This window comes from Microtus oregoni, unplaced genomic scaffold, assembly GCF_018167655.1.
Source record: "Microtus oregoni isolate MIOR12 unplaced genomic scaffold, Mior012 000096F_ref0000112, whole genome shotgun sequence".
In the NCBI taxonomy this organism is placed as follows: Eukaryota; Metazoa; Chordata; class Mammalia; order Rodentia; family Cricetidae; genus Microtus; species Microtus oregoni.
Genome location: NW_024544709.1, coordinates 1,152,408 through 1,177,973, shown reverse-complemented (window position 1 = coordinate 1,177,973; position 25,566 = coordinate 1,152,408). Strand labels below are relative to the sequence as shown.

At 42.4% G+C, this 25,566-nt stretch overlaps 1 protein-coding gene across 2 annotated transcripts in view; it reads right to left on the bottom strand.

The window, feature by feature from the left end:
* The window catches only part of Mtmr7 (myotubularin related protein 7), a 90,844-nt gene that overhangs the window by 5,873 nt on the left and 59,405 nt on the right, over positions 1–25,566 (bottom strand). For both annotated transcript variants that reach the window (XM_041644463.1, XM_041644464.1), the window contains 5 exons: positions 24,103–24,235; positions 11,767–11,876; positions 10,694–10,819; positions 8,270–8,319; positions 7,436–7,636 (listed from right to left, as the gene is read on the bottom strand). In XM_041644463.1, coding sequence (XP_041500397.1) covers positions 7,436–7,636; positions 8,270–8,319; positions 10,694–10,819; positions 11,767–11,876; positions 24,103–24,235 — 620 coding nt within the window. The remainder of the gene's footprint in view (positions 1–7,435; positions 7,637–8,269; positions 8,320–10,693; positions 10,820–11,766; positions 11,877–24,102; positions 24,236–25,566) is intronic.

The window sequence follows — 25,566 nt, the reverse complement described above, 5'->3', positions numbered from 1 at the left end:
TATAGAAATGGATGAGAAGTATAATAGAAAGTTCGAGGAATTGAGTAAATCAGTGAATGATACCCTAGGAAACCAAGGAAAAACAATCAAGCAGATAAAGGAAACAGTTCATGACTTGAAAACTGAAATGGAGGCAAAGAAGAAAACACAAACAGAGGGCCGACTGGACATGGAAAATCTAGGTAAACGAATAGAGACTATAGAATCAAGTATAACCAGCAGAATACAAGAGATAGAAGAAAGAATCTCAGATTCTGAGGATAACATAGAGAAAATAAACACTCTGATCAAAGAAAACAGCAAGTCCAACAAACTCTCATCACAAAACATTCAGGAAATATGGGACACAATAAAAAGACCAAACCTAAGAATAATTGGAGTAGAAGAAGGAGAAGAAGTGCAGCTCAATGGTACAGAAAATATACTTAATAAAATTATAGAAGAAAACTTTCCCAACCTGAAGACAGATGTACCTATGAAGGTTCAAGAAGCATACAGAACACCAAATAGGCTGGATCAAAAGAAAACATCCCCTCGCCATATAATAATCAAAACACAAAATATACAGAATAAAGAAAGAATATTAAGAGCCGCAAAGGAAAAAGGCCAAGTTACTTATAAAGGTAAACCTATCAGACTTACACCTGACTTCTCTATGGAAACCATGAAAGCCAGAAGGTCCTGGATAGATGTTCTCCAAAAACTAAGAGACCACGGATGCAAGCCCAGACTACTATATCCAGCCAAACTTTCATTCACTATAAATGGAGAAAACAAAATTTTTCAGGATAAAAACAAATTTAAACAATACGTAGCCACAAATCCAGCCTTACAGAAAATTATAGAAGGAAAATCACTAACCAAGGAGTCCAACAATGCCCACTCAGTCATCTAGAGATATTTCACCAGCGCAACTCAAAGAAGGAAAACACACAAACCCTACTACTTAAAAAGTGACCGGAATTAACAACCACTGGTCATTAATATCACTTAATATCAATGGGCTCAACTTACCTATAAAAAGGCACAGGCTAAGAGATTGGATAAGAAAACAGGATCCAACATTCTGCTGTCTACAAGAAACACACCTCAACGACAAAGACAGGCACCTACTCAGAGTAAAGGGCTGGGAAAAGGCTTATCAAGCAAATGGACCTAAGAAACAAGCAGGTGTGGCCATACTAATTTCTAACAAAGTTGACTTCAAACTTAAATCAATCAGAAGAGATGGAGAGGGACATTTTATACTCATAACAGGAACAATTCATCAGGAAGAAGTCTCAATCCTGAATATCTATGCCCCTAATATAAAAGCACCCACGTACGTAAAAGAAACATTACTAAAACTCAAGGCAGCCATCAAACCGCACACACTAATAGTAGGAGACTTCAACACTCCTCTCTCACCAATGGACAGGTCAATCAGACAGAAACCTAACAGAGAAATTAGAGAATTAATGGAGGTAATGAAGCAAATGGACTTAACAGACATCTATAGATTATTCCACCCAAAGAGGAAAGAATATACCTTCTTCTCTGCAGCTCATGGAACCTTCTCGAAAATTGACCACATACTTGGTAACAAAGCGAACTTACACAGTTACAAAAAAATATTAGTAACCACCTGTGTCTTACCAGATCACCATGGATTAAAGTTAGAATTCAACAACAATGCTACCCCCAGAAAGCCTACAAACTCATGGAAACTGAACAGTCAACTACTGAACCATACCTGGATTAAGGAAGAAATAAAGAAAGAAATTAAAGTCTTCCTTGAATTCAATGAAAATAAAGAAACAACATACTCGAACTTATGGGACACTATGAAAGCAGTCCTGAGAGGAAAGTTCATAGCACTAAGTGCCCACCTAAAGAAAACAGAGAAAGCACATATTGGAGACTTAACAGCCCACTTGAAAGCTCTAGAAAAAAAAGAAGCAGACTCACCTAGGAGGAGTAGAAGACTGGAAATAATCAAATTGAGGGCTGAAATCAACAAAATAGAAACACAGAAAACAATCCAAAGAATCAATGAAACAAAAAGCTGGTTCCTGGAGAAAATCAACAAGATTTTCAAACTAATCAAACGACAGAAAGAGAACACGCAAATTAATAAGATCAGAAATGAAAAGGGGGGGACATAACCACAGACACAGAGGAAATTCAGAGAGTCATTAGATCTTACTACAAAAGCCTGTATGCCACAAAACTGGAAAATGTAAAAGAAATGGACGCTTTTTTAGATAAATACCATTTACCAAAACTAAACCAGGACCAGGTGAACAATCTAAACAGACCTATAAGTCGCGAAGAATTAGAAGCTGTTATCAAAAACCTCCCTACCAAAAAAAGCCCAGGACCAGATGGTTTCAATGCAGAATTCTACCAGAACTTCCAAGAAGACCTAATACCTATACTCCTTAATGTATTCCACAATATAGAAACAGAAGGGTCATTACCAAATTCCTTTTATGAAGCCACAATTACTCTGATACCAAAACCACTCAAAGACTCAACCAGGAAAGAGAACTACAGGCCAATCTCACTCATGAATATCGATGCAAAAATCCTCAACAAAATACTGGCAAATCGAATCCAAGAACACATCCGAAAAATTATCTATTATGATCAAGTAGGCTTCATTCCTGAGATGCAGGGCTGGTTCAACATACGAAAATCTATCAATGTAATCCAGCATATAAATAAACTGAAAGAAAAAAACCATATGATCATTTCATTAGATGCTGAAAAAGCATTTGACAAAATTCAACATCCATTTATGTTAAAAGTCTTGGAGAGATTAGGGATACAAGGGTCATACCTAAATATAATAAAAGCTATATACAGCAAGCCGACAGCTAACATCAAATTAAACGGAGAGAAACTCAAAGCCATCCCACTTAACTCAGGAACACGGCAAGGCTGTCCACTCTCGCCATACCTCTTCAATATAGTGCTTGAAGTTCTAGCAATAGCAATAAGACAACATAATGGGATCAAGGGATTTCGAATTGGAAAGGAAGAAGTTAAACTTTCGTTATTTGCAGATGATATGATAGTGTACATAAGCGACCCCCAAAACTCCACCAAAGAACTTATACAGCTGATAAACAGCTTTAGTAATGTGGCAGGATACAAGATCAACTCCAAAAAATCAGTCGCCCTCTTATACACAAAGGATATGGAAGCAGAGAGGGAAATCAGAGAAGCTTCACCATTCACGATAGCCACAAACAGCATAAAATATCTTGGGGTAAATCTAACCAAGGAAGTGAAAGATCTATTTGACAAGAACTTTAATGCATTGAAGAAAGAAATTGAAGAGGATACCAAAAAATGGATGGACCTCCCTTGCTCTTGGATTGGGAGGATCAACATAGTAAAAATGGCAATTCTACCAAAGGCAATTTATAGATTCAATGCAATCCCCATCAAGATCCCATCAAAATTCTTCACAGATCTGGAGAAGACAATAATCAACTTTATATGGAAAAACAAAAAACCCAGGATAGCCAAAACAATCCTATACAATAAAGGATCTTCTGGAGGCATTACCATCCCTGACTTCAAACTCTATTACAGAGCTACAGTAATGAAAACAGTGTGGTACTGGCATAAAAACAGAGAAGTCGACCAATGGAATCGTATAGAAGACCCGGATTTTATCCCACAAACCTATGAGCACCTCATTTTCGATAAAGGAGCTAAAAGTATACAATGGAAGAAAGAAAGCATCTTCAACAAATGGTGCTGGCACAACTGGATGTCAACCTGTAGAAGAATGAAAATAGACCCATATCTCTCACCGTGCACAAAACTCAAGTCCAAATGGATTAAAGACCTCAATATCAGCCCGAACACACTGAACCTGATAGAAGAGAAAGTGGGAAATACCCTACAACAGATGGGCACAGGAGATCGCTTCCTATGTATAACCCCAGAAGCACAGACCTTAAGGGCAACATTGAATAAATGGGACCTACTTAAACTGAGAAGCTTCTGTAAAGCAAAGGACATGGTCACTAAGACACAAAGGCAACCTACTGACTGGGAGAAGATCTTCACCAACCCCGCAACAGACAAAGGTCTGATCTCCAAAATATATAGAGAACTCAAGAAACTAGACTTTAAAATGCTAATTAACCCAATTAAAAAATGGGGCACTGAACTGAACAGAGAATTCTCAACAGAAGAAGTTCAAATGGCCAAAAGACACTTAAGGTCGTGCTCAACTTCCTTAGCAATCAGGGAAATGCAAATCAAAACAACTTTGAGATATCATCTTACACCTGTCAGAATGGCTAAAGTCAAAAACACCAAGGATAACCTTTGCTGGAGAGGCTGTGGAGGAACGGGTACCCTCATCCATTGCTGGTGGAAATGCAATCTTGTGCAACCACTGTGGAAGTCAGTGTTTCGGTTTCTCAGGAAATTCGGGATCAACTTACCCCTGGACCCAGCAATACCACTCCTGGGAATATACCCAAGAGATGCTCTATCAAATGACAAAAGCATTTGTTCAACTATGTTCATAGCAGTATTATTTGTAATAGCCAGAACCTGGAAACAACCTAGATGCCCTTCAATGGAAGAATGGATGAATAAAGTATGGAATATATACACGCTAGAGTACTACGCTGCGGTAAAAAACAATGACTTCTCGAATTTTGCATGCAAATGGATGGAAATAGAAAACACTATCCTGAGTGAGGTGTCCCAGACCCAAAAAGATGAATATGGGATGTACTCACTCATAATTGGTTTCTAGCCATAAATAAGGACCACGGAATCTACAATAGGTGAACCTAAAGAAGCTAAGGAAGAAGGTGAACCGAAGGAAAAACATATAGTTGTCCTCTTCGCTAAGGGAAGTAGACCAAATTTCTAGGGAGAAAATGGGATCTTGGGGGGTGTTGGGATGGGGGTAAGGGGAGATGGGGAGAGAAAAGGTAGAAGGGAAGGAGGGGGGCCCTGGGAAATGGGAGAATTGGGATAAAGGAAAGGTGGATAGGGGAGCACGGAACCACAATTCTTAGTTAAGGGAGCCACTTTAGGGTGGGCAAGCGACTTGACCCTAGAGGGGCTCCCTAGTGCCCAAGATGAGGTTCCCAGTTAGTTCCTTGGGCAGCTGAGGATTGGGAACCTGAAATGACCCTATCCTAGAGCAATACTGACGAATATCTTGCATATCATCATAGAATCTTCATCTGGTGATGGATAGAGATAGAGACAGAGACCCACACAGGAGCACTGGACTGAGCTCCCAAGGTCCCAAGGAGGAGCAGAAGGAGGGAGAACATGAGCAAAGAATTCGGGACCACGAGGCGTGCATCCACCCACTGAGACAGAGGAGCTGATCTACGGGGAGCTCACCAAGGCCAGCTGGACTGTGACCGAAAAAGCATGGGATAAAACCGGACTCTCTGAACATGGCGAACAATGAGGGCTGATGAGACACCAAGGACAATGGCAGGGGGTTTTGATCCTACTTAATGTGCTGGCTTTGTGGGAGCCTAGCCAGTTTGGATGTTCACCTTCCTAGATATGGACGGAGAGGACCTAGGACTTAACACAGGGCAGGGAACCCGGACTGCTCTGTGGACTGGAGAGGGAGGGGGAGAGGAGTAGGGGGAGGGAGAGAAGGGTGGGAGGAGGGGGAGAAGGGTGGGAGGAGGGGGAGAAGGGTGGGAGGAGGGGAAGGGAAATGGGAGGCTGGGAGGAGGTGGAAACTTGTAAAAATTAAAAAATTTAAAAAAAAAATAAAAAAAAAAGAGACAAATGAATGGGTCTCCCCAAATCCCATACTTAGTAGAAAAGCTAGTATTAAAAGCCAAGCAGATACCATTAGGATTAGCTATCCTAGTACATAAGCAGACCACAAACTATCAAGAAAACAAAGTGAGACCAAAGGATAATCTCTGCTATGTGCACATTAATCATGTATCCTGTGGTTGCAGACAGAGGCCGGCGTTCACCCTCAGGAGTCCTTCAGAAACTGAACTCCCCCCTTTTCCATTCCCACTATATGGGGGGAGGGAGGAGGTTGTATGCATGCATGCACGCATGGGGGCAGATGTAAAAATCATCCTTGACTGTTCTACCTTACTCTGTCAGGCAGGCCCACTTATTCAAACCCCCAACTCAGCCTCCCTAGACAGCTGCCAGGGTTCCCTTTTCTGCCTCCAGAGGCTGGAATTGTACACAAACTCCAGTCCTCATGTTTGTGGGCAAACATAAGCCACTGAGCCATCTCCCAAACGCCATTTGTTTTCTAGTACGGTTCTCTCACTCGTCTGCTTCCTAGCACTCACATGGTGGCTTACAACCATCCTTAACTTTAGTCTTAGGGGATCTAGCACCTCTCCTGACTTCTGCATGTATCACGCATGCACACAATGCACATTCTCACATGCAGGCAAAACGTAATACACCTAAAATAAAAGTTCTCTTCTAAAAGCATGCCACTACACCCAGTGGTTTTTGTTTATTTTTAAATGTGAGTTCTGGGGGTTGAGCTTAGGTCCCCATGCTTGTGTAGGAACCACTCTACCAAGAAGCCTGTACTCTGTTCCTAAATAGACTCCATTTATCAGAAACCACACTTTAAGGTCCATGGAGAGAACAAACCAGCATATACTAGAAAAAGTAACTTTCATTCCACTCCAGATGGCACAAACCTACTAAAATCTACTTTATTTGAACTGACCTTTTCCACAATTAAACTGGATGTCATACACAATAGAGTTAAAATCATTTTATGTTATTCGTACCTCAAAAAGTTCTGTTTGGACTTCTTAAATCACCTAAGTCTTCAATGGTATTAAAATTCTACACTTAAAATATTACTAGCCTTGGCTAATGAATTTAACCCAGATGGAATTGTTCTCAAGTGTGGTGGCACTCAGGTGCAAAGATCGTGAGTTCCAGAATACCCTGGGCTGTACTGTGACACTCCATCTCAAAAAGTCAAGAAGAAGAAAAGGGCCTAAGGAAAGGGTAAAAAGTCACCATATGGGATCTACTTGAATGAAAATATCTTTATATTGAAACTCATCAAACTGCTATGTGCAATGACTTTAACCCCCCAAAACAAAACTAAAAACCTAATGGTTTCAGTTTCAAATAGGCTTTTCCAGTTAATCTGAAGTTTTTATTATGTCTATCAAATAATGTCTAACATTTTTAAGGCAAACATAAATTTCTTTAGTTCCAGAAGTTTCCTTTAAATATTAGTGTTAAGTCTTCCGACCTGTCTGATTCAGGCAGAATCACAGGGAGAAGTGACTTTGATAACATTTAAACCATTGATGAAATGGTGTCAGGAAAGGCAAAAGAATGTAGAATAGTTCTGTAACTCAAGAAGTTTTGAAAACTATGAAAGTCTGTATGAAATCTCAGCTGCCAAAATCACTAACAACTGAGCACCGAAACTTACTTGAGTTCTCGTCTCTCCTTCTGCCTATTGCACAGGAAGTTTCCGAACTGACAGGAGTAGACATGGTGCTGAATGTGAATCAAAAACCGCTCGTTGAACTCAAAGGCGCACGGGAACTGCTCCGTCAACTGCCAGACACACTCAATGAACTGGTCGATCACTGGAGAGATTTCTTTTGGGTCACCATCTAAATTTCCATATCTATAAAACATAGTATTCTAGACTTTATACCTAGGAGGTGGGTTTTTTATTAGAAATCTATAAATGCAAAGATAATCATAAAGCAACTTTAATTCCTAAATAGATATTACAAACTTTGGATGAAGTAGAAAAATAAATTTTAAGATTCCAATTGGAAAATAAACTTTAATGAAGTCTGAATAGAAAAGAGAATATGTGTGACAGAAAACTTTTTATGGACAAAGAATATTTTTTTAATTTAAACTTTGCATTTGAACTTAGATTAATAATACAGAGCACTTTTTTTTTTTTTATTTTTCGAGACAGGGTTTCTCCGTAGCTTTTTGGTTCCTGTCCTGGAACTAGCTCTTGTAGACCAGGCTGGCCTCAAGCTCACAGAGATCCGCCTGCTTCTGCCTCCCGAGTGCTGGGATTAAAGGCGTGCGCCACCACCGCCCGGCTTCATTTTATCTTATATTTTGTTTATCCCTTACATGCCTATTTGCTTTCTAAGGATAGAAAGGAAGTGGTGGATACAGATGGGAGGGAATGTGAGGAGGAACTAACTGGGAGAAGCAGAGGAAAGGGAATGGCAATCAGTATGTAGTTATTAAAAAAAACTATTTTCAATAAAAGAAAAAATGTATTTCTTACCTATGATTAAATTTATGTCCAAAGGCAATCCAGTCCTTTTCAATTAATACCTAAACATATATACACACAAAAACAATATAAATATCCTGGAAGCTTCTGAGGGAAACATAGAAAACCATACTAATACTAAAGTACTCATTTACTGGAGCTTAAGAAACCCTAAGTGATAGAATATGTCGTCAGACAGAGAGAGGGCTCATTAGTTTAAGAACACTTAGTGCTCTTCAGAGAACCCAGTCCCAGGCCCCAGGATCCATATGACAACTGTGTAACTCCAGTTACACACGCACATTGATGTGGGAGTGTCATATATCAATCTGTTGATTTCATTGGTTAATAAACAAACTGCTTGGCCTCATAGCTTAGAACATAGGTGGGAGGAGTAAACAGAACAGAACGCTGGGAGGAAGAGGAAGTGAGCTCAGACTCTACAGCTCTCCTCTCGGGAGCAGATGCCTCGGAGAGACGCCATGCCCTGCTCCCAGGCAGATGCATGCAATGAAGCAAGTCGCCAGGTTAGACATGCTGAACCTTTCCCGGTAAGACCGGTGCTCACAGATTATTAGAGATGGGTTGATCGGGATGTGAGAATTAGCCTGTAAGGGCTAGAGCTAAAGGGCCAAGCAGTGTTTAAAAGAATACAGTTTGTGTGTTGTTATTTCGGAGCATAAGCTAGCCAGGCTGCCGGGGTGCTGGGGATGCAGCCCCGCTGCTCTTATTACTACAGCACATGGTGCACAGACACAGTCACAGGGAAACTTTGTATAAAACAATAAGAAATCAATCTCAAAAGAACCATGATATCCAGGATTACTTAAAAGGGGCAAAGTTGAAGGCCTTGTACATGAAAATTAAACTTAAATACATGCGTCAAACTGCAGTAACTCTACCCGGAGTTCTCTCTTATGTGCCGGGCACTGTGTTTATGGCTTCACATGTCATTGCGTTGGCCGGACAGCCGTTGTTACCCATCATTTTAGAGAAAGAGAAGCTAAAGACAGATGAAATAGTCTCCAGAGACATGAACTTAGGAAGTATGTAATATCCTAGGCCTCCCTATTCCTCACCTTATTTGTTAACCAACATACAATGTTCTTTGCCTACAATGTAAAATCCCTCCCTGCCAACAAAAAGTAAAGGATACTTTCTTTAAAAGTCTAAAATCATGGGGTTAAGAACTATGTTTGAAATTTCAGCCTTGCTTTGAAATTAGGGCTACCATGAGTTTACTATCTGAAATAGTGTAGATTAAAAAAAAAAAGTTTAACCATGGTCTGGAGTGTGTGTACAGCTCTTGCAGAAGACCTGAGTTTGGTCCCAATCCTCACTCAAGCAGTCTGCAGTCCCATGCGCACATGGGCAATGGCATAAGTCATCAATATCGCTTTAGAAATACATGGATGAGCTGAAGTTGGCCCTTGACAACTCTAAATGTATTACATATGTTCAATGGCTTAATGTGGAAAGATTCCTAGAGTATGTAGCTAAGAAACCCTACATTCTCCAGCTAAACAAAGCAACCTAGCCTGCTCAAAAAAACATTGAGGCAGAGGCGCACCTCAAATGTCTGAAGTAGTATGTTTTCAACAAGTAGCCTGCCTGTTCTGTCTTGTCCCCAAGGAAACAGTTGACGTAACTCACTAAACAAATGTCCAGTGATACAGACGATTTTGTGGAGCTCCTGTTAACTTCTATCTCAAGCAGATTCAAGATCCACCTAGGCACTTTCTATCAAATTATGGTTCAAGAGCAGGCACGAGGTCAGCCAGTTACTGGAAAGTCCTCCAGTCATTTGAAAGACTTTTACCAGCCCAGCCACAACCTCACACCCAGGCAACTGCAGCTGGAGTCAAATAGTGATGCGCACCCAAAAGGTTCCAGCTCTCAAAGATGTACTCCTGACTCCAGCGAAAAGGGAGAACACTTAGAAATTCAGTATGTCATCCAGTGCTATCAAGGACCATTATAAAACAGACTTAGGAATGAATGCCGCTGTTTGTTGTTGCTGTTGTTCCCCCAAGTACTATTTGCACATGCAGAAATAGATACAATGCAGAAAATTTTTCCAAATATTTTTGCTCATGTTTTCTGTCATACAGTCATACACTGCCCCAACTTGAGATATCTGTAAACAAACTATGTATAAAAATCATTAGTTTCCAAACTTCTAAATATATTTTATATTGCTCCTGAATTCACACACAGCATTGACCTATACTAGTCTCAACATCCTCAAAATAAATCTATTTCAAATCTTTTTCAATTTCTCCCCTTTAGTTAACCTTGCTGATTGAGTAAGAGAAGAATAACATTGATTGGAAAGAAAAACAGTCACAAGATTCCAAAAACGAAGTGCAAGGCTCTCTCAGGAAGGCTCTCTCAGGAAGTGCAAGGCTCTCTCAGGAAGGCTGTCACCAGACTCACCATGAAGCCCTTCACAGTCCGATAGTAAGGGTCCAGCAGCAGGCTTGCCACCGAGCACACCTGGGCAGTCCTGTCCCAGCCGTCAGAACAGTGGACAAGGACACTTGCCCCTTCCTCTGAAACTGCCTGAAATGGCAAAGAATTAGAGTGACTATTAGGTTTGGCTACAGCTAACAGAACTACTAGAGTTAGCACTTCAGCCCAACCTTCTTAGAGCCAGTGACCAAAGCTTTTCTGTCCCTCTCACTACGTTCAACAGCCAACCTTCAATTCTCCACAAGGTAACAAGTGGACCGAATACAAGTGTGCACACTTTTATGGTATGTCCCCCAACGCACCTGCAACCCAAGTTAAATCTTACTGAAATGTTGGGGTTAAGTCTTACCGAAATGTACAGGCCTTTTCTAAAAGGGAAAGGTATGGAAATCCAATTTATCAAATTGTGAAGTTACAAATAAAAGGAGAAGGGCCAAGGCATACATCCAGAGGAAGGACAGGCAAAGACCATAGCAGAAAATGCTAGGAAAGAATCCTATCTGCTGCCGAATATATGCACACATCTTTAGCTATCTTGGCAGAAAACACAAACTGGAAAATGTGGCAATTATATAACATTTGTCAGTAACTGGAGTTATACATTTACATGCTTAAGTGTGTGCATGTCACTTCTGTAAGAGACTTGATTTGATCCTGCTTAGTCACTGCGGCATGACTTAGATGCTTAAATCCTGACTGAAAAGCAGGATCTACTGGATGGAAGCCAAACCCCCATCACTGAGGTGACTCCCATGAGTTGTATGATCTCCTACAGAAAACTCTTTCCTTCATCCAGGATTAAATCTAACAACAGAAGAGAGAATACCTGCAAACATTCTAACGTTTGACCACTGAGATAACTCACAGTTCGTTGGCCACTGTACTTTCTCACAGGATATTTCAGCACACGGAGCCTACAAACCCTGCTACCCATGCAGTGGGCACAGGAGAGCAAATAAGAAGAGAACAGGCTGTGCTTTGAGGCTATACTCATTTCATGTCTACCCCTTAACCTTTTCCTCGGTGCCCTCACAAACCTTTGCAATGAAGATCCCTGCATCCATGATGGCTTTGATGTGCCTTAGCCAGCCTGAGTTCTCTAGCCCCCACAGGAAATCACTCATAGAGGGAGACTTAAGTTCACACACTGCAAGAGAAACATGTTACAAAAGTGAAATTAAGGCGATCTCTCATTCTACATGATCACATTTTAGAATGTGTTGGCTTTAGCAAATATTATCTAGCTAATCAGTAAATAGCCAAGTATATTTAATCACTTTAAAAAATATTTAATCACTTTAAAAAATATTTCTAAGAAATGTTTTCTCTGATCGCAAGAGATACTGGATCTACTTGCAAGAATCCCAATATTAATGCAAGTCACTGTTGTCAATGCAGAAGCCCAGCACAGACCATCCATCCATGTATCTCTCTGGCAAAGGTATTACACTTTTGCAGCTAAGGAGCACTTGACTTAAGAACAGTATAAAGAGCCGGGCGGTGGTGGCGCACGCCTTTAACCCCAGCACTCAGGAGGTAGAGGCAGGTGGATCTCTGTGAGTTCGAGACCAGCCTGGTCTACAGAGCTAGTTCCAGGACAGGCTCCAAAGCCACAGAGAAACCCTGTCTCGAAAAAAAAAAACCAAAAAAAAAAAAAAAGAACAGTATAAAGGAAAATCATTACAATGGTGATGTTAGCAGTTATTTCAATTAGAATACTCCAACACCTCAGTGCTTAATATTAGGGCCGTTACAAGAACACAAAATAGAATTCCTTACACGGAAAGGATATAGCTCCTTTTGCCAGCAGCTTACTAACTGCGAGTGAAACCTGTGTGCAGAAACTGGGTTCTGTACCTCTGATCCCAGTTCCGTGCATCAGGCCAGGGATTTCCCCTTTGACTTAATGAAAAACTAGGATCCCAATGATATCCATCTTTATACATCCAAAGCAGGTATGTAGGTATTTCTAAAGCATTATCAACAAGAAACAGTGATCTCAAGAACTCATCTTGTACTTAACATAAGGAATGAAAAGCCTTAAGGCTAATGTTCTATGGATCTCCAACACAACATTCCAAACCTTTTGATTAAGAAGACCTTTCAAGTATTATATATCAACCAGGAAAACTAAATAGTGATCTAGAGTACTATTTAGGCCTAAGAGTCTTCTATGGTGCACACTCATGTAGTAAACACATACAGAAAGTAGGGAACTCTGTTTCCTTCTCCCAACTGTCAGTAAGTGCTATGTAATCATCTTAGAGTTATTATTCAACCCACTGAGCCTCATGTCTTCATTCTTTTTTTCAGGTTATAATTTAATTAATTTAATAACATTTTTCCCTGCCCTTTCCTCCTTCCAAACCTTCCCATATGCCCTTGCCCACTCCCCTTCAAATTCATGACCTATTTTTTCAATAATTGTTTTTTTGCATGCATGTGTGTGTGTGTGTGTGTGTATATATATATATATATATATATATATATATATATATATATACCTAAGCATAACCTGTTGAGCTCATCCAATGTTGCCTGTATGCATGTTTTTAGGGCTGACTATTTAGCACTGAATAGCCAATTGCTATGCTTTTCCCTGGGAAAGACCACAAGTCCTACCCCCAGCTTTCTTCAGCTGCCTATAATTCTTTGTGTTCAGTTGAGGCCCTGTGGACTCTTGCTTGTCCAGTTTGGTCTGCTCGTAAGTGTTATCTTTGTTCTGCTCATGTTTGGGCATCCATGTTGGTCAGACATTATAGGTATAGCTTCTAATGTTGCTAGGCGACATAATCTCAGAGCAAACTCCCTGATCCTGTGGCTCTTACGATCTTTCTGGTCTTTCTTCTACAAGGTTTCTGTGCCTTACGTGTGTGAGTGTTAAAACAAAGATACACATTCAAAGCTAAACCCCCACATTCAACTTTTAACCTTGCAGGTACCATGCATATGGAAGCACATGGAAATTATGAAGGGCAACATTTAATTCAGGAGATGCTTCCTGCCATGTATTATGTTTTCTGCCACACAGAAAAACTTTCAGCAGTTGAACTCCAATTCACACAGAAATAATGATGAAGGAAACAAACTGAGACTTCCCAACACAAACATTCATTAAGAAAGTTATTTTATGGCCAGTGGTGGTGGCGTATGCCTTTAATTCCAGCACTCAGGAGGCAGAGGCAGGTGAATCTCTGTGAGTTTGAGGCCAGTCTGGTGTACAAGAGCTAGTTCCAGGACAGGCTCCAAAACTACAGAGAAATCCTGTCTCAAACAGAAAAAAAAAAAAAAAAGAAAAAGAAAAAGAAAAAGGAAACAAAAAAAGACATCTATTTTATCAGAGCCTAGGGAGGTGGCTCAATCAGGAAGTTCCCTGCTGTACAAACCTAAGGACCTGAGTTCAGAACACAACATCCAAATGAAAACTGGACATGGTGGTGTATGTCTGTTACCTGGTACTTCAGGGAGAGGGAAGAGCGGGAGGATCCCTGGAACTTACTGGCCAGCTAGTCTAGTCACCTGGTAAGCCTGGATCCAGTGAGAGAGCCTGTCTCAGAAGAATAAAGTGAAGCGCACTAGAGGAAGACAGCCTCTGAGCTCCAAGCATGTACACACACTGGATCCAGTGAGAGACCCTGTCTCAGAAGAATAAGGTGAAGCGCACTAGAGGAAGACAGCCAATGTTGACCTCTGAGCTCCAAGCATGTACACACACTGGATCCAGTGAGAGAGCCTGTCTCAGAAGAATAAGGTGAAGCGCACTAGAGGAAGACAGCCAATGTTGACCTCTGAGCTCCAAACATGTACACACACTGCTCACAGACACACACACAGACACGACATGCATACATACATACATAAAAATAAAAATAAACAAATGAGCAACTGAATCATGAAAAGACAAGGAATAACCTCAAATGCATGAAAGAATGCAATGTAAAAGAGCTTCCTCCTCATTTAGGAAAAGACAAAACCATGGAGAAAGCAAAGGTCAGTGGTTTCCAGGGGTCAGGTCAGACAGCGGAGGGCTCATCAGGACACAAACACTTTGTGGGCAGAAAAGCTACCCTGTATAATGGTGGATACATATTATTAAAGGCTTAAACAAACACACAGAACACAAATGGAAACTTTGGGCTTAAGTGGTAATAATGTGTCCATGTAAGAATACAGACTGTTACAAAACTAAAAAAAAAAAAAAAAAAGAAAAGAATACAGACTGTAACAAATATGTCTCCCAGTCAGGAATGTGTCAGTGAAGGCGCATAGATTGTAACAAATATGCCACTCTGGGAGGGGATTTTTCCTAAAACTCTGGTATTGAAGCTATACATGTAGGGAATGTGAGCAAGATATACACCGGGAAGATATGTGAACGGGCAGTCTATACATAGGAGAAGGCTATGCATGTTGAAGTCTATGCTTGTAAATGGCTACACATGTGCAAAGATTGCATATGGGTAGCTATGCTTGTGGAGAGCTCTGTGGGAAGTGGTATGAATGGTTCATGTGAGATGGGAAACCAGGAGGAAGTAGGAAAGTATGTTATTTTCAACTGGAATAGAAAAAAAGAGATTAAACTGTGCCAGTGTGGATTAGTATCTTGGGGCAATTCTCTGGGTATCAAACTGAGTCACTAAATAAACAAAAATCTATTCATGCATCCAGGGTGGTGACTAGAAAGCCAGCGCCTGATTGGACTCCAGTCTACCTGGGTGGGATGCTGATGCTTGGTCTGAACTCATCTTTCTGCTCGAGAATTCAAATTCTCATCCTATGCACACAGAAGCCTGCTGCTGAGATACGATTACACCAGGCGAGGAGTCTGACAGAAGCACAGGAGCAGGCTGGCATCCACAGCTCTGTGGAGTCCAGAGCAGCACCACTGAAGAGGCGTTTACAAAAGAACAACTGGAGCACAGCCAGTAAAGACAGAGAAGGCACTGGAGCAGCTCAGGGAACACGAAGCAACAGAACAATGACCTACAACAGGATTTAACAGCTCTAAACTGGCGCAGGCAAAGGAAACAAGACACTGACATCACTTTTCTGATGAGTAGATTCACACTCTGGCGGCATGGGAAAGGACCAGATATCCCCCACCTCTTTGGTCACTCATGGCAAGATTTCACACAGTCCTGTCTGGATGGCTCCAGATCCCAGTTTCCCAAGATAGCCAGACAAAATAAGGCAGGCAAAGGGGAGTCCCGGGCTGCAGAGTCCAACACACAGTTGTAAATGTTCTCTGCTGTCTCAACCCCACCTCACAGCCCTGCCCCCCACCCAGCTTTCCTGCCGTGCACCCTCCATCCAACACAGGAAATATAGCCTTCCTGAACATCTTCCGGAGCTCCCCTCTGCATCCCTTCATCCGTACCTCTTCTGTCTCTCCAATGTACCCTCATTACCACACTTAGCTCCCAACACTCCTTGCAACAAAGCACCCTTATCTAACCATGGCTGGGTGGTCATCCACCTTCCAGGATGGAACACACCAGGCACCACATGGAGTGAGCCATGCAAACGAACTCTGCCATGACAGGAAAAACCCCCGGGGAACAGAGCATGAGTGAGCAGCCTCAGCTCTGAATGATGGGACAGAATAGTAAAGGGGATGTGCATGCTGGGTAAGGAGCAGGGAGGAGGGGGCAGCAGGTACTTAGAAGTGGAAGGCAGAGAACAGCAGTACAACCCTCTCCTTCAGAGCACTCCCAAAAGACCCCACCTAAAGAAGGGATCTCAGAAACCAAATCTACATGGTTTAAGATGATGGGGGGGGGGGGATGCCCTGGGAAGAAGGCATGGAAAGGGATAAAAAAGCGCAACTTTGTCTTTTGTTATAAACACAGAACTGCTTAGAACTTTATAGAATTTTCTCCAAGTATTGAAAAATCAAAATGTAATGTCCCTTTTAACCATCTCCAGACCTCCACTGTAGAAAGAGCTCAAGGTTGTAGCAGCCTTCACCTCCTACAACCAGGGATTTCCTTTGTATTAGCTTAGCTGTAATCAAATAATCGAGGTAGGTTACTCTGTAAGAGAGGTTGGACTTGGTTGGCAAGGCTGAGCTGACAGGGTACACCCTGTGACTAGGGTTCTGGAGGGCAGCTCACTGGTCATAGGAAGAGCCAGCACATGCATTTGCATGGAAACTGGCCTCTTACACTTCCCATGAAGCCAGTGCTAACACCATCTCTGAGCTTCACTCGGAAGACCTTATGCAGCCACAGTACACCACAGAAACTTTCCGGAACTCAGAGAACAATGTCATTAGTGGACAGTGGGAGCTGATGCAAAGGTAAAATGTCAGCCCCTAGTTGCCTGTACGCAAAGCGTGGCCTAATAGATATTCAACAGGGCATTCATGGCAGGCTCCCCTCTGCCTGTGCACACTGTCCAAACCCAGCCCAGCAGGAAGTGAGGCAAAGTCTAGCTCCCTCCCTGAATGCCTGCTGCTTAGAACATCCAGCCTCAGGCCATGACCCAAGGTGTTAAACTTAATCCTAAAATACACACATTCCAAGGAGGAAGTCATCAGACTCAGCTAGTTCCATTAAATCTTCCATGGAACGCATTGGCTTCAAGTTATTTCACACAAGGCCAATGCTCGGCTTGGTACTGTATAGACTGGGGGGTGATTAGCACACATATTTATTTTTAAAAAACCTAGCAGATTAAGGACTATCTCGGCATTCAAAATGTGTAGTTCAGCCTAGAAGAAGGGGTCCTGTTTATCCTCTCTCCCCACAGGGTGCAGAAATGACAGCAAGTTGAAAGCTAACTTCACCAGGGCCCTGTGGCTCACCTGGAGATGGCCTGTGCAGACAGTGAGAGGGAGAGGCAGCACAGAACAAGGAGAGAGAGAGCGCCAGTGCCAGGCAGAAGGGGAGGGCGGGCTCTGGGTTCCGGTCATGTCAGCTCATTTCTTCCACACTAAGAAGAGCTCTTGTGTAACAAGTCTGCTTTTAGGAACACTGAAAAGTGCACACGCTTGGGAAAATAATCTCGCCAGCACTTCAGGCGAGGTGACAGCTGAGAGGGTGTTTTCCCTAATGGCCAGTGGCCACGCTCAAAGCACACAGGTCTGTGGATGATTAACACACACGACAGATGGGGCTACACTGGAAACTGAAACAATCAGTTCCTGGGCTTTTAAATACGAAGCTCTTGTGTTTGTTTGGATAAACTCAGGATAAGGCAGAAAGACATTTGTTCACTCTTGTTGCCAAACCTGAACCAATATTTACAAACCATTTTGCTGAGCAAAGTTCATGTCAGCTGACATCAGGAGTGTATGCCACAAACTGCAGAGAACTGTACCAGCCTGGAGCTGGACGCTAGGTCGTGTCACACTGTACATGTAACATCTGTGGGACAAGCATACAAAGCACTGTTAAAAAAAATTAAAATCCAACATAAGATGTGTTATTTTAGAACTCAAGAAATATGAAAGCTACTCAGAAGAAAGGCAGCCCTCCTCGGTCTTCCCAGCACACTTACTGAACTGCTTTCTTTTTCCTGTGCAGATGCTGGCAAGGTGAGGGAGGACACAAAAAAGGGGCACAGGGTTGATGTTTCCCACACTCCCTAGTACCCAAAGCAGTAGCGAGCATATTCTTTCCCTAGTAGGCATCCTGAAGTATGCCTAAGTGCTGCTGGTGTTGGTTTTATCAATTTTATTTTTGCAGTCGAGAAGCCAAGGCCACTCAGACAGTCCTCAGAGAACTGGTCTCCCTTCAGTGACCAGCGTAGGAAGTGCTACCATTCGAGAAGGATGGGAGTGGAGCCTGAAGAAGGGAACACTCAGTCAAGTCAGCTTTGTCCTTCTGAACTGTACCTAATATAATAATGTCAACAATAAAGCCCTCCTTAGCCTCACCAGCAGCACAGGCCATTTATAGAGAAGTTTCACTAGCTGGAGAGATGCTCCATCAAGCTTCACAAGACTGAAGACTATTCTTCAAAACTTCTTTTTTTCAAGATAGTATTGTCTGAAATCTCTACACAATACTACCACCTTTTGAATAGCCTTGTTTTCCTTAAAAGAGTATACATTAAATGATTCAGTGCAGTTAAACATAAATTCTGTGTTAGTGTCTATGTTAGCACTGCTTGAGCTAGCAGCATAGCAAACACATGCACATGTGTATACACATAATACCATGCATATGCATATGTGAGTGTATATCTACACAAACACACTCCGGAATACTAACCGCTAATCTGAAAAGGACAGCAGGCACACACGAGGGCTGCCCAGTAGCTTTTATTAGCTTCACCAGTGAATTTTGCATAAAAAGACAAGTTACAGACTTACAAAGCATAACGGTAACCTACACTACACCTAACAGTTGTCATACAAATCAAGCCACCATGAACAGGAACTGATGGCAGGATTTAAAAGATGAGAATGTCTAAGCAGGAAATTTTCAAAGCAAGTGGAAACAGAAGTTGAGACTAGGAGTAGGCTCTGGGATCGCACTGGAAGAAGGATCACTGGCGGGGTATAACGGAGAAGGTGACGTAAGCTGCAGAGGATTCTGGGGATCCCACATTCCCGCTCTACTACAGAGGCTCCTGGGAACCACACACTCTGCAAATCTGAGATCATACTGTCACGGGCAAACAAACACCAGCTGACAAGCCCCGGGACAGCCTTACGAAAACAGCTCATCATGCCGGCCTTTAAATCCACATCAGACCCTTTCTTCTTTGTTTACTCTGCTTAGGAATGTCCTAGTTACTCTAAATCTTGCTGACACAACATAGTAAGAAATGATTTTAAAAAAAAGTGGCAAGGTAAATATCAATTAGGGGTTGTGGCTTGCTAAAATTCTAAATCCTCACAGGATGCCACAGAGAAAGAACACACATTCTTGAACCACTATATTCCCTTGAAAAAGTAGTGAGCATTTGAAAATGTCTTACTTAAAACTTTTATAGAGTTTTAGACTGTAATCTACAAATTCCTGAACTGGAGAGAAGCACCTGTAGTTGACCTGAAGAAGCAAACATAGCAACTGTAGCAGCCACAGGACTGGAAAGTCACAGGTCCCTAAGATCCTCGAGAAGAGCCTCTAGATCCCAGGCTGCACACAAGCATGGTTAGAATTTTAAACCATGGAAACTGTGAGATAAGAGTATTGTTAAACATGTATGTAAGCCAACCATGACATGAACTTTGTCAATACAGATGGGCAAGAACATCACCCACCATGATCCTGCACTGATTCGGCAATCACTTCTAAATTCTTCCTCACCTCTCTTTATACACAGTACTCAATGGATCATGAATATAGGCATACAATTTTAAAAATTTAATGTATTATGCCTACATCTTCTATCAAGAATGTGTAAAAAAATATCAATTAGTTTACTGTTGTTGTACATGAATCTAGCTTCCAAAGTTCTACCACTGTAAGTGAAACACTGCCATCAGTGTGGGCGTGTGTAAAGTCATATTGTGAATTAGTCCAGGAGAGGAGGCGATCTGGTAAATTATGTATCTCTAAGCAAAGTGTACTCCCTCTCTAAGCCAAATTCAACGATAGAATACTCAAAGCACCGATTTTACCACCTTCTTTGCAGTGTCATTTTTTTTAAGCTGAGAAATGATTTTTTTTGAAATTGATCAGAACAAATTTAAACATTTCTTTGAATTTCTCAACTTAATTTTATCTTCAACTGTCTGACCTCTAAGACGATCACTATTTATATAGAACAGAGTATGCATTATAGAACATTGATATGAAAATAAACCACAATTATTTACATGAAAACATTTGTATGACTGTGATCCCAGCACCCAGAAGGCAGAAGTATAGGGATATCTAGTTTGAGGCCTGGGTTACATAGTGAGACCCTATTTCCAAAAAAAATAAAAGGAAGAAAAGAAGGAAGACGGGAAGGAAGAAGAGGGGAAATGGAAGAGGAGATGGTGGAGGGAGAGGAAGAGGAGGAAGACCACACCAGTGTCCCAGCACCAGCACCCCAGCACCAGCACCCCAGCACCAGCACCCCAGCACCAGCACCCCAGCACCAGCACCCCAACAGCAACAGCAGCACCCCGGCACCAGCACCAGCACCAGCGCCCCACCATCAGCACCCCAGCACCAGCATCAGCACCCCAGCATCAGTACCAGCACCCCAGCACCAGCACCCCAACACCAGGACCCCAGCACCAGCACCCCGGCATCAGCACCCCAGCACCAGCAGCCCAGCACCAGCACCCCGGCATCAGCACCCCAGCATCAGCACCCCAGCATCAGCACCCCAGCATCAGCACTAGCACCCCAGCACCAGCACCCCAACACCAGGACCCCAGCACCAGCATCAGCACCCCAGCACCAGCACCCCAGCACCAGCATCAGCACCCCAACATCAGCACCCCAGTATCAGCACCCCGGCATCAGCACCCCAGCACCAGCACCCCAGCACCAGCACCCCAGCATCAGCACCCAGCACCAGCATCAGCACCCCAACATCAGCACCCCAGCACCAGCCTGACATCTAGCAGTTAGTTGCTCATCGTTTTATTTAAATGACTGAGTGGTAAGTTGTACAGACACAGAACAGCCAGCAATACAAGATCTGTGTGGAATGCAAGGAATAGAACTCCCAGGGAGGGAGGAAGGGGAAAGGTGTGTGGGGAGTTCTAGACAATATCCAAAAGATGGCATATTGGTCATAAAAAAGAAAATCTGCCCCTGCCTATCTTTTCCCATAGCCCTTGTTTGAGGACACACTGCACAAAGAGGGCTCAGGCTGTTGCGCCATCTCACTGAGCTGTGACATGAACTGCTTCTGTGTGCGTTACGTGCTTTGTCCCTCATACAAATGGTAGACGGTCTTTTCTCTGAACCAGGGATGTGAGCAAGAGAACAGGCTCACAAAGAGCTCACTCCACACTCTAGCCACCATTCTTTTATTTTTTTTTTTCAAGACAGGGTTTCTCTGTGTGGCCCTGGCTGTCCTGGAACTCACTCTGTAGACCACCTGGCCTCAAACTCAGAGATCCACCTGCCTCTGCCTCCTGAGTGCTGGGTGGGATTAAAGATATGGTCCACCACTGCCTGGCTCTAACCACCAATCCTTTTCTTTTTCTTTTACAAAACTTATAGTTTCATTGTATGACATCTTTCTCAATATTGTTATAGATTCCATTTGCTAGCTTCAAATTTCAGATATTATTATTTTTTATTGATTTTTATTGAGCTTTACATTTTTCTCTGCTCCCCTCCCTGCCTCTCCCCTCCCCCAAGGTCCCCATGCTCCCAATTTACTCAGATCTTGTCTTTTTCTACTTTCTACTTCCCATGTAGATTAGATCTATGTAAATCTATCTCTCTTAGTGTCCGCATTGATGCCTAAGTTCTCTGGGATTGTGGTTTGTAGGCTGTACCTATGACTGAGTACATGTGATAATTGTCTTTCTGGGTCTGGGTTACCTCACTCAAAAAAATGTTTTCTAGCTCCATCCATTTTCCTGCAAAATTCAAGATGTCGTTATTTTTTCTGCTGTGTAGTACTCTATTGTGTAAATGTACTACATTTTACTTATCCATTCATCAGTCGAAGGGCATTTAGGTTGTTTCCAGGTTCCGGGCTATGACAAACAATGCTGCTATGAACATAGTTGAGCACATGTCCTTGTGGCAGGATTGAGCATCCTCTGGATATATACCCAGAAGTGGTATTACTGGGTCTTGAGGAAGGTTGTTTCCTAATTTTCTGAGAAATCACCACACTGACATCCAAAGTGGTTGTACCAGCTTGCATTCCCATCAGCAATGCAGAAGTGTTCCCTTTCCCCCACAACCTCTCCAACATAAGCTGCCATCGGTGTTTTTGATTTTGGCCATTTTTACAGGTGTAAGAGGGAATCTCAGAGTTGTTTTGATGTACATTTCTCTGATGACTAAGCAAAGAAAAGCCAGTGCTACTTTATTCTTTGAGAAGAAAGCAATTATCTGGGTGAGGGAATGGGAACTACTGTAAACAATTACCTTACAAAATTGCTACAAACCAAAAACTTACCCTTCATCTACTAGGTATGTGGGGCAAAAACAGTTTGGTTTACAACTTGTAAGTTTAAGTTGACTTCTATTGATCCCAATGAGAGAACCTATAAAGGGGGTGAATTTGATTCTAAACTTCCGTTTCTGATAAAATATCCTGGGGCTCTTCTGATAGTCTCTTCTGATAATATCTCAAACCACGGTTTAGCAAAGCTGAAGAAAATAAGAGTCAAGAGGGAACTAACTCCATTAGCTTCTCCCCAGCCCGCGATGCCAAGGGCTCCTGTCTGAAGTAGAAACCCCAGGAAGGCGGGTCTTCCTGTACACATCATCAACTGAGCCTCCAGCAGTGGTTATAATTTACTCAGGAAAAACAGGTAGTCAAACATTGGTCAAGACCCCTGAAAGGCATCCAGAAAACTGCTTGCTCACTCCACACAGCCCGAGGGTCATGTGGAAGCACCATGAGCCCTTGTGAAAGAGAGCTGCCCGTCCAAACTCAGTTTGCTTGTCCTTTAGGAAAAGCAGTGAGACAGACCAAGGGACAAGGGTTGAAAAACCAAATACAGGGTAATGTAGAACCCAAAGTCAAAGGCCTATGATACAAATCCTCCCAGGAGCAGCTTTCTGTACAGGAGAAAATTGATGATCTCGAACATTTGAAAAATTATAAAGTGTGCCAATGTGAAGTTTTCCTGGTGAATACAACACTTCTCACACTGAAGAGTGCCTTCTCAACAAGTACCAGGCTAGCCCACACTAAGGAGTGTCTTCTCAACAACAATGCCAGGCTAGCCCAGTTTTCTTCTACAGTTCTTTTCCAGAACTCCAACATCCTTCCATCTAACAGTCACTCAGCAATGTGCAAAAGTTTATGAACCCGATTCCCCCACGGAACACTGGGCTAGTGCTTTAAAGGCAGGGCTGCTTTCTTTCCAAATGTTCTTGGAGGAAGGGAGGAAGGGCGGGCGGGAGGGAGGGAGGAAAAGAGGGAAGGAGGGAGGAAAGAAGGGAGAGATACAGGCAGGCAGGAAGGAAGGAAGGAAGGAAGGAAGGAAGGAAGGAAGGCTCTCTTCTTCTGTACTTTAATCTCGAATATTAAAGAGCCCATGTAGAGTCCTGGCCACTAACTGCCGAATGATAAATCACTTGCTACAACCACTGAATGAAATGAGAAGGCACATGTGTAAAGAGTCACTTCAACATAATTATTTTCTCAACTGCAACATTATTTTCCCAAGTTACCATGTGTTTAACAGTATCATTGGGAAAAAATAAATCAAGACTATCTTAATCCATTCAGGCATCAAAATACTTAACTATTCTTTTACTGCTGTGCATAACAAAATGGTTTACCTTCCAGCATTTTCTGAAGACTGTTCCTCATGACATGGATGTTCTCTATCCCGATAAACTGAAACTTGATATTGGAATAATTGTCTTCATTCTCATAGCCTTTCCCTGCAGCACGATTGGCCATTGCATTAAGCTGCAATGGTCAGCAAAACAAAATAGGCATCAATTACATTCAGGACATGGAACAACCAACACATTTCCTGGACACTAATAAAAACATTGCAAAGCTGTATAGACACACAATGCGGTTTAAATCTCTGGAACACTGTGCTGGGCTTTCATGGCTGCAAGCACAAAGGCTCAGCTATGATCAATAGCACTCATGTGCTGGTCTGGGTAACATTTCCTTAGTTGGGAAATATTCCCTAAGTCCTCATGGAGATGCCTGTGCCAGTTCTGACGCCAGTGCTGGCCTGATATGGAAGTCTGTGGCAGAACCAACTCAACACTATACATCAGAACTTGCTGACAGGCAGAAGAATATCCGCAGAGACGTCTATCAATATATAGCTCTGCCAGAACCGTAACACCAACAAACATGTCATCAGGGAGAAATGTTACTTCTAATTTATCAGTTGACCCTTCAGCAGGAATCGATAAACCAAAGGGAGAATGCTGATAGCCGGGCTGAAGGGACGGACGCTTCTTCCACTTGGCTTCTTCAAATCTCTATGGCTAATGGAGGGGGTTTTGTCACTTTCAGAACCGTAATTTTGTAGATAGAACATTGGAATTTCAGTGTAAACTGGGTTCAATGCTAATGGACTCTGAAGAAACTGAATAAGCCCAAACTAACCCTGTGCAGTATAATCAAGCAGATGAGTCCTGCCCTAGGTGGGAAACAGAATTCTCACGGGAATATAAGACTGGAAATGCTCTTCTCTTGCAGCTTGACTGAGCAAGCTGTCACTTACAAAGAACAGTGTTCCACTGACCATTCTCTTTTTTGGGCCACAAAGGTTAGGGAATAGGGGTGGTGGTGGGGAAGACCTGCTTTTAAGAATACAGCACAAAGTAGTACTTCAAATGGTTCAGTTCAAAAAACTAAGTTAAGTTAAAAATACCCTGGCCCAGATCTTCTAGTAACAAGATTAAAGGTCCCAGCACATACAGATGAAGAATGCCTGCCATGATGTTTTTGTAAACACGGAAGCTGCACACCTATGAGTATCTCATCAGAGTGGTAACTGGACAAACCAAGCATATACATGGAATACAGGCAGGCATCAAAGACATGGACCCCAATCTTTCTACACATCATACACCTACATGTACATACGTGTAAGCTAAAGAGTGTTCATGCAACCACCTACTGTTAATAAACTTACTGATTGATTTATTCACTTTCCTTATGAAGAATTAAAATCACAGGTGACAACTTCAGCAGAAAGAGATGGCAAGCTACAGGGGAACATTATCAACAATGCTTCAGATGCTCTTGTAGCCTTCCACGGTTACAGGAAG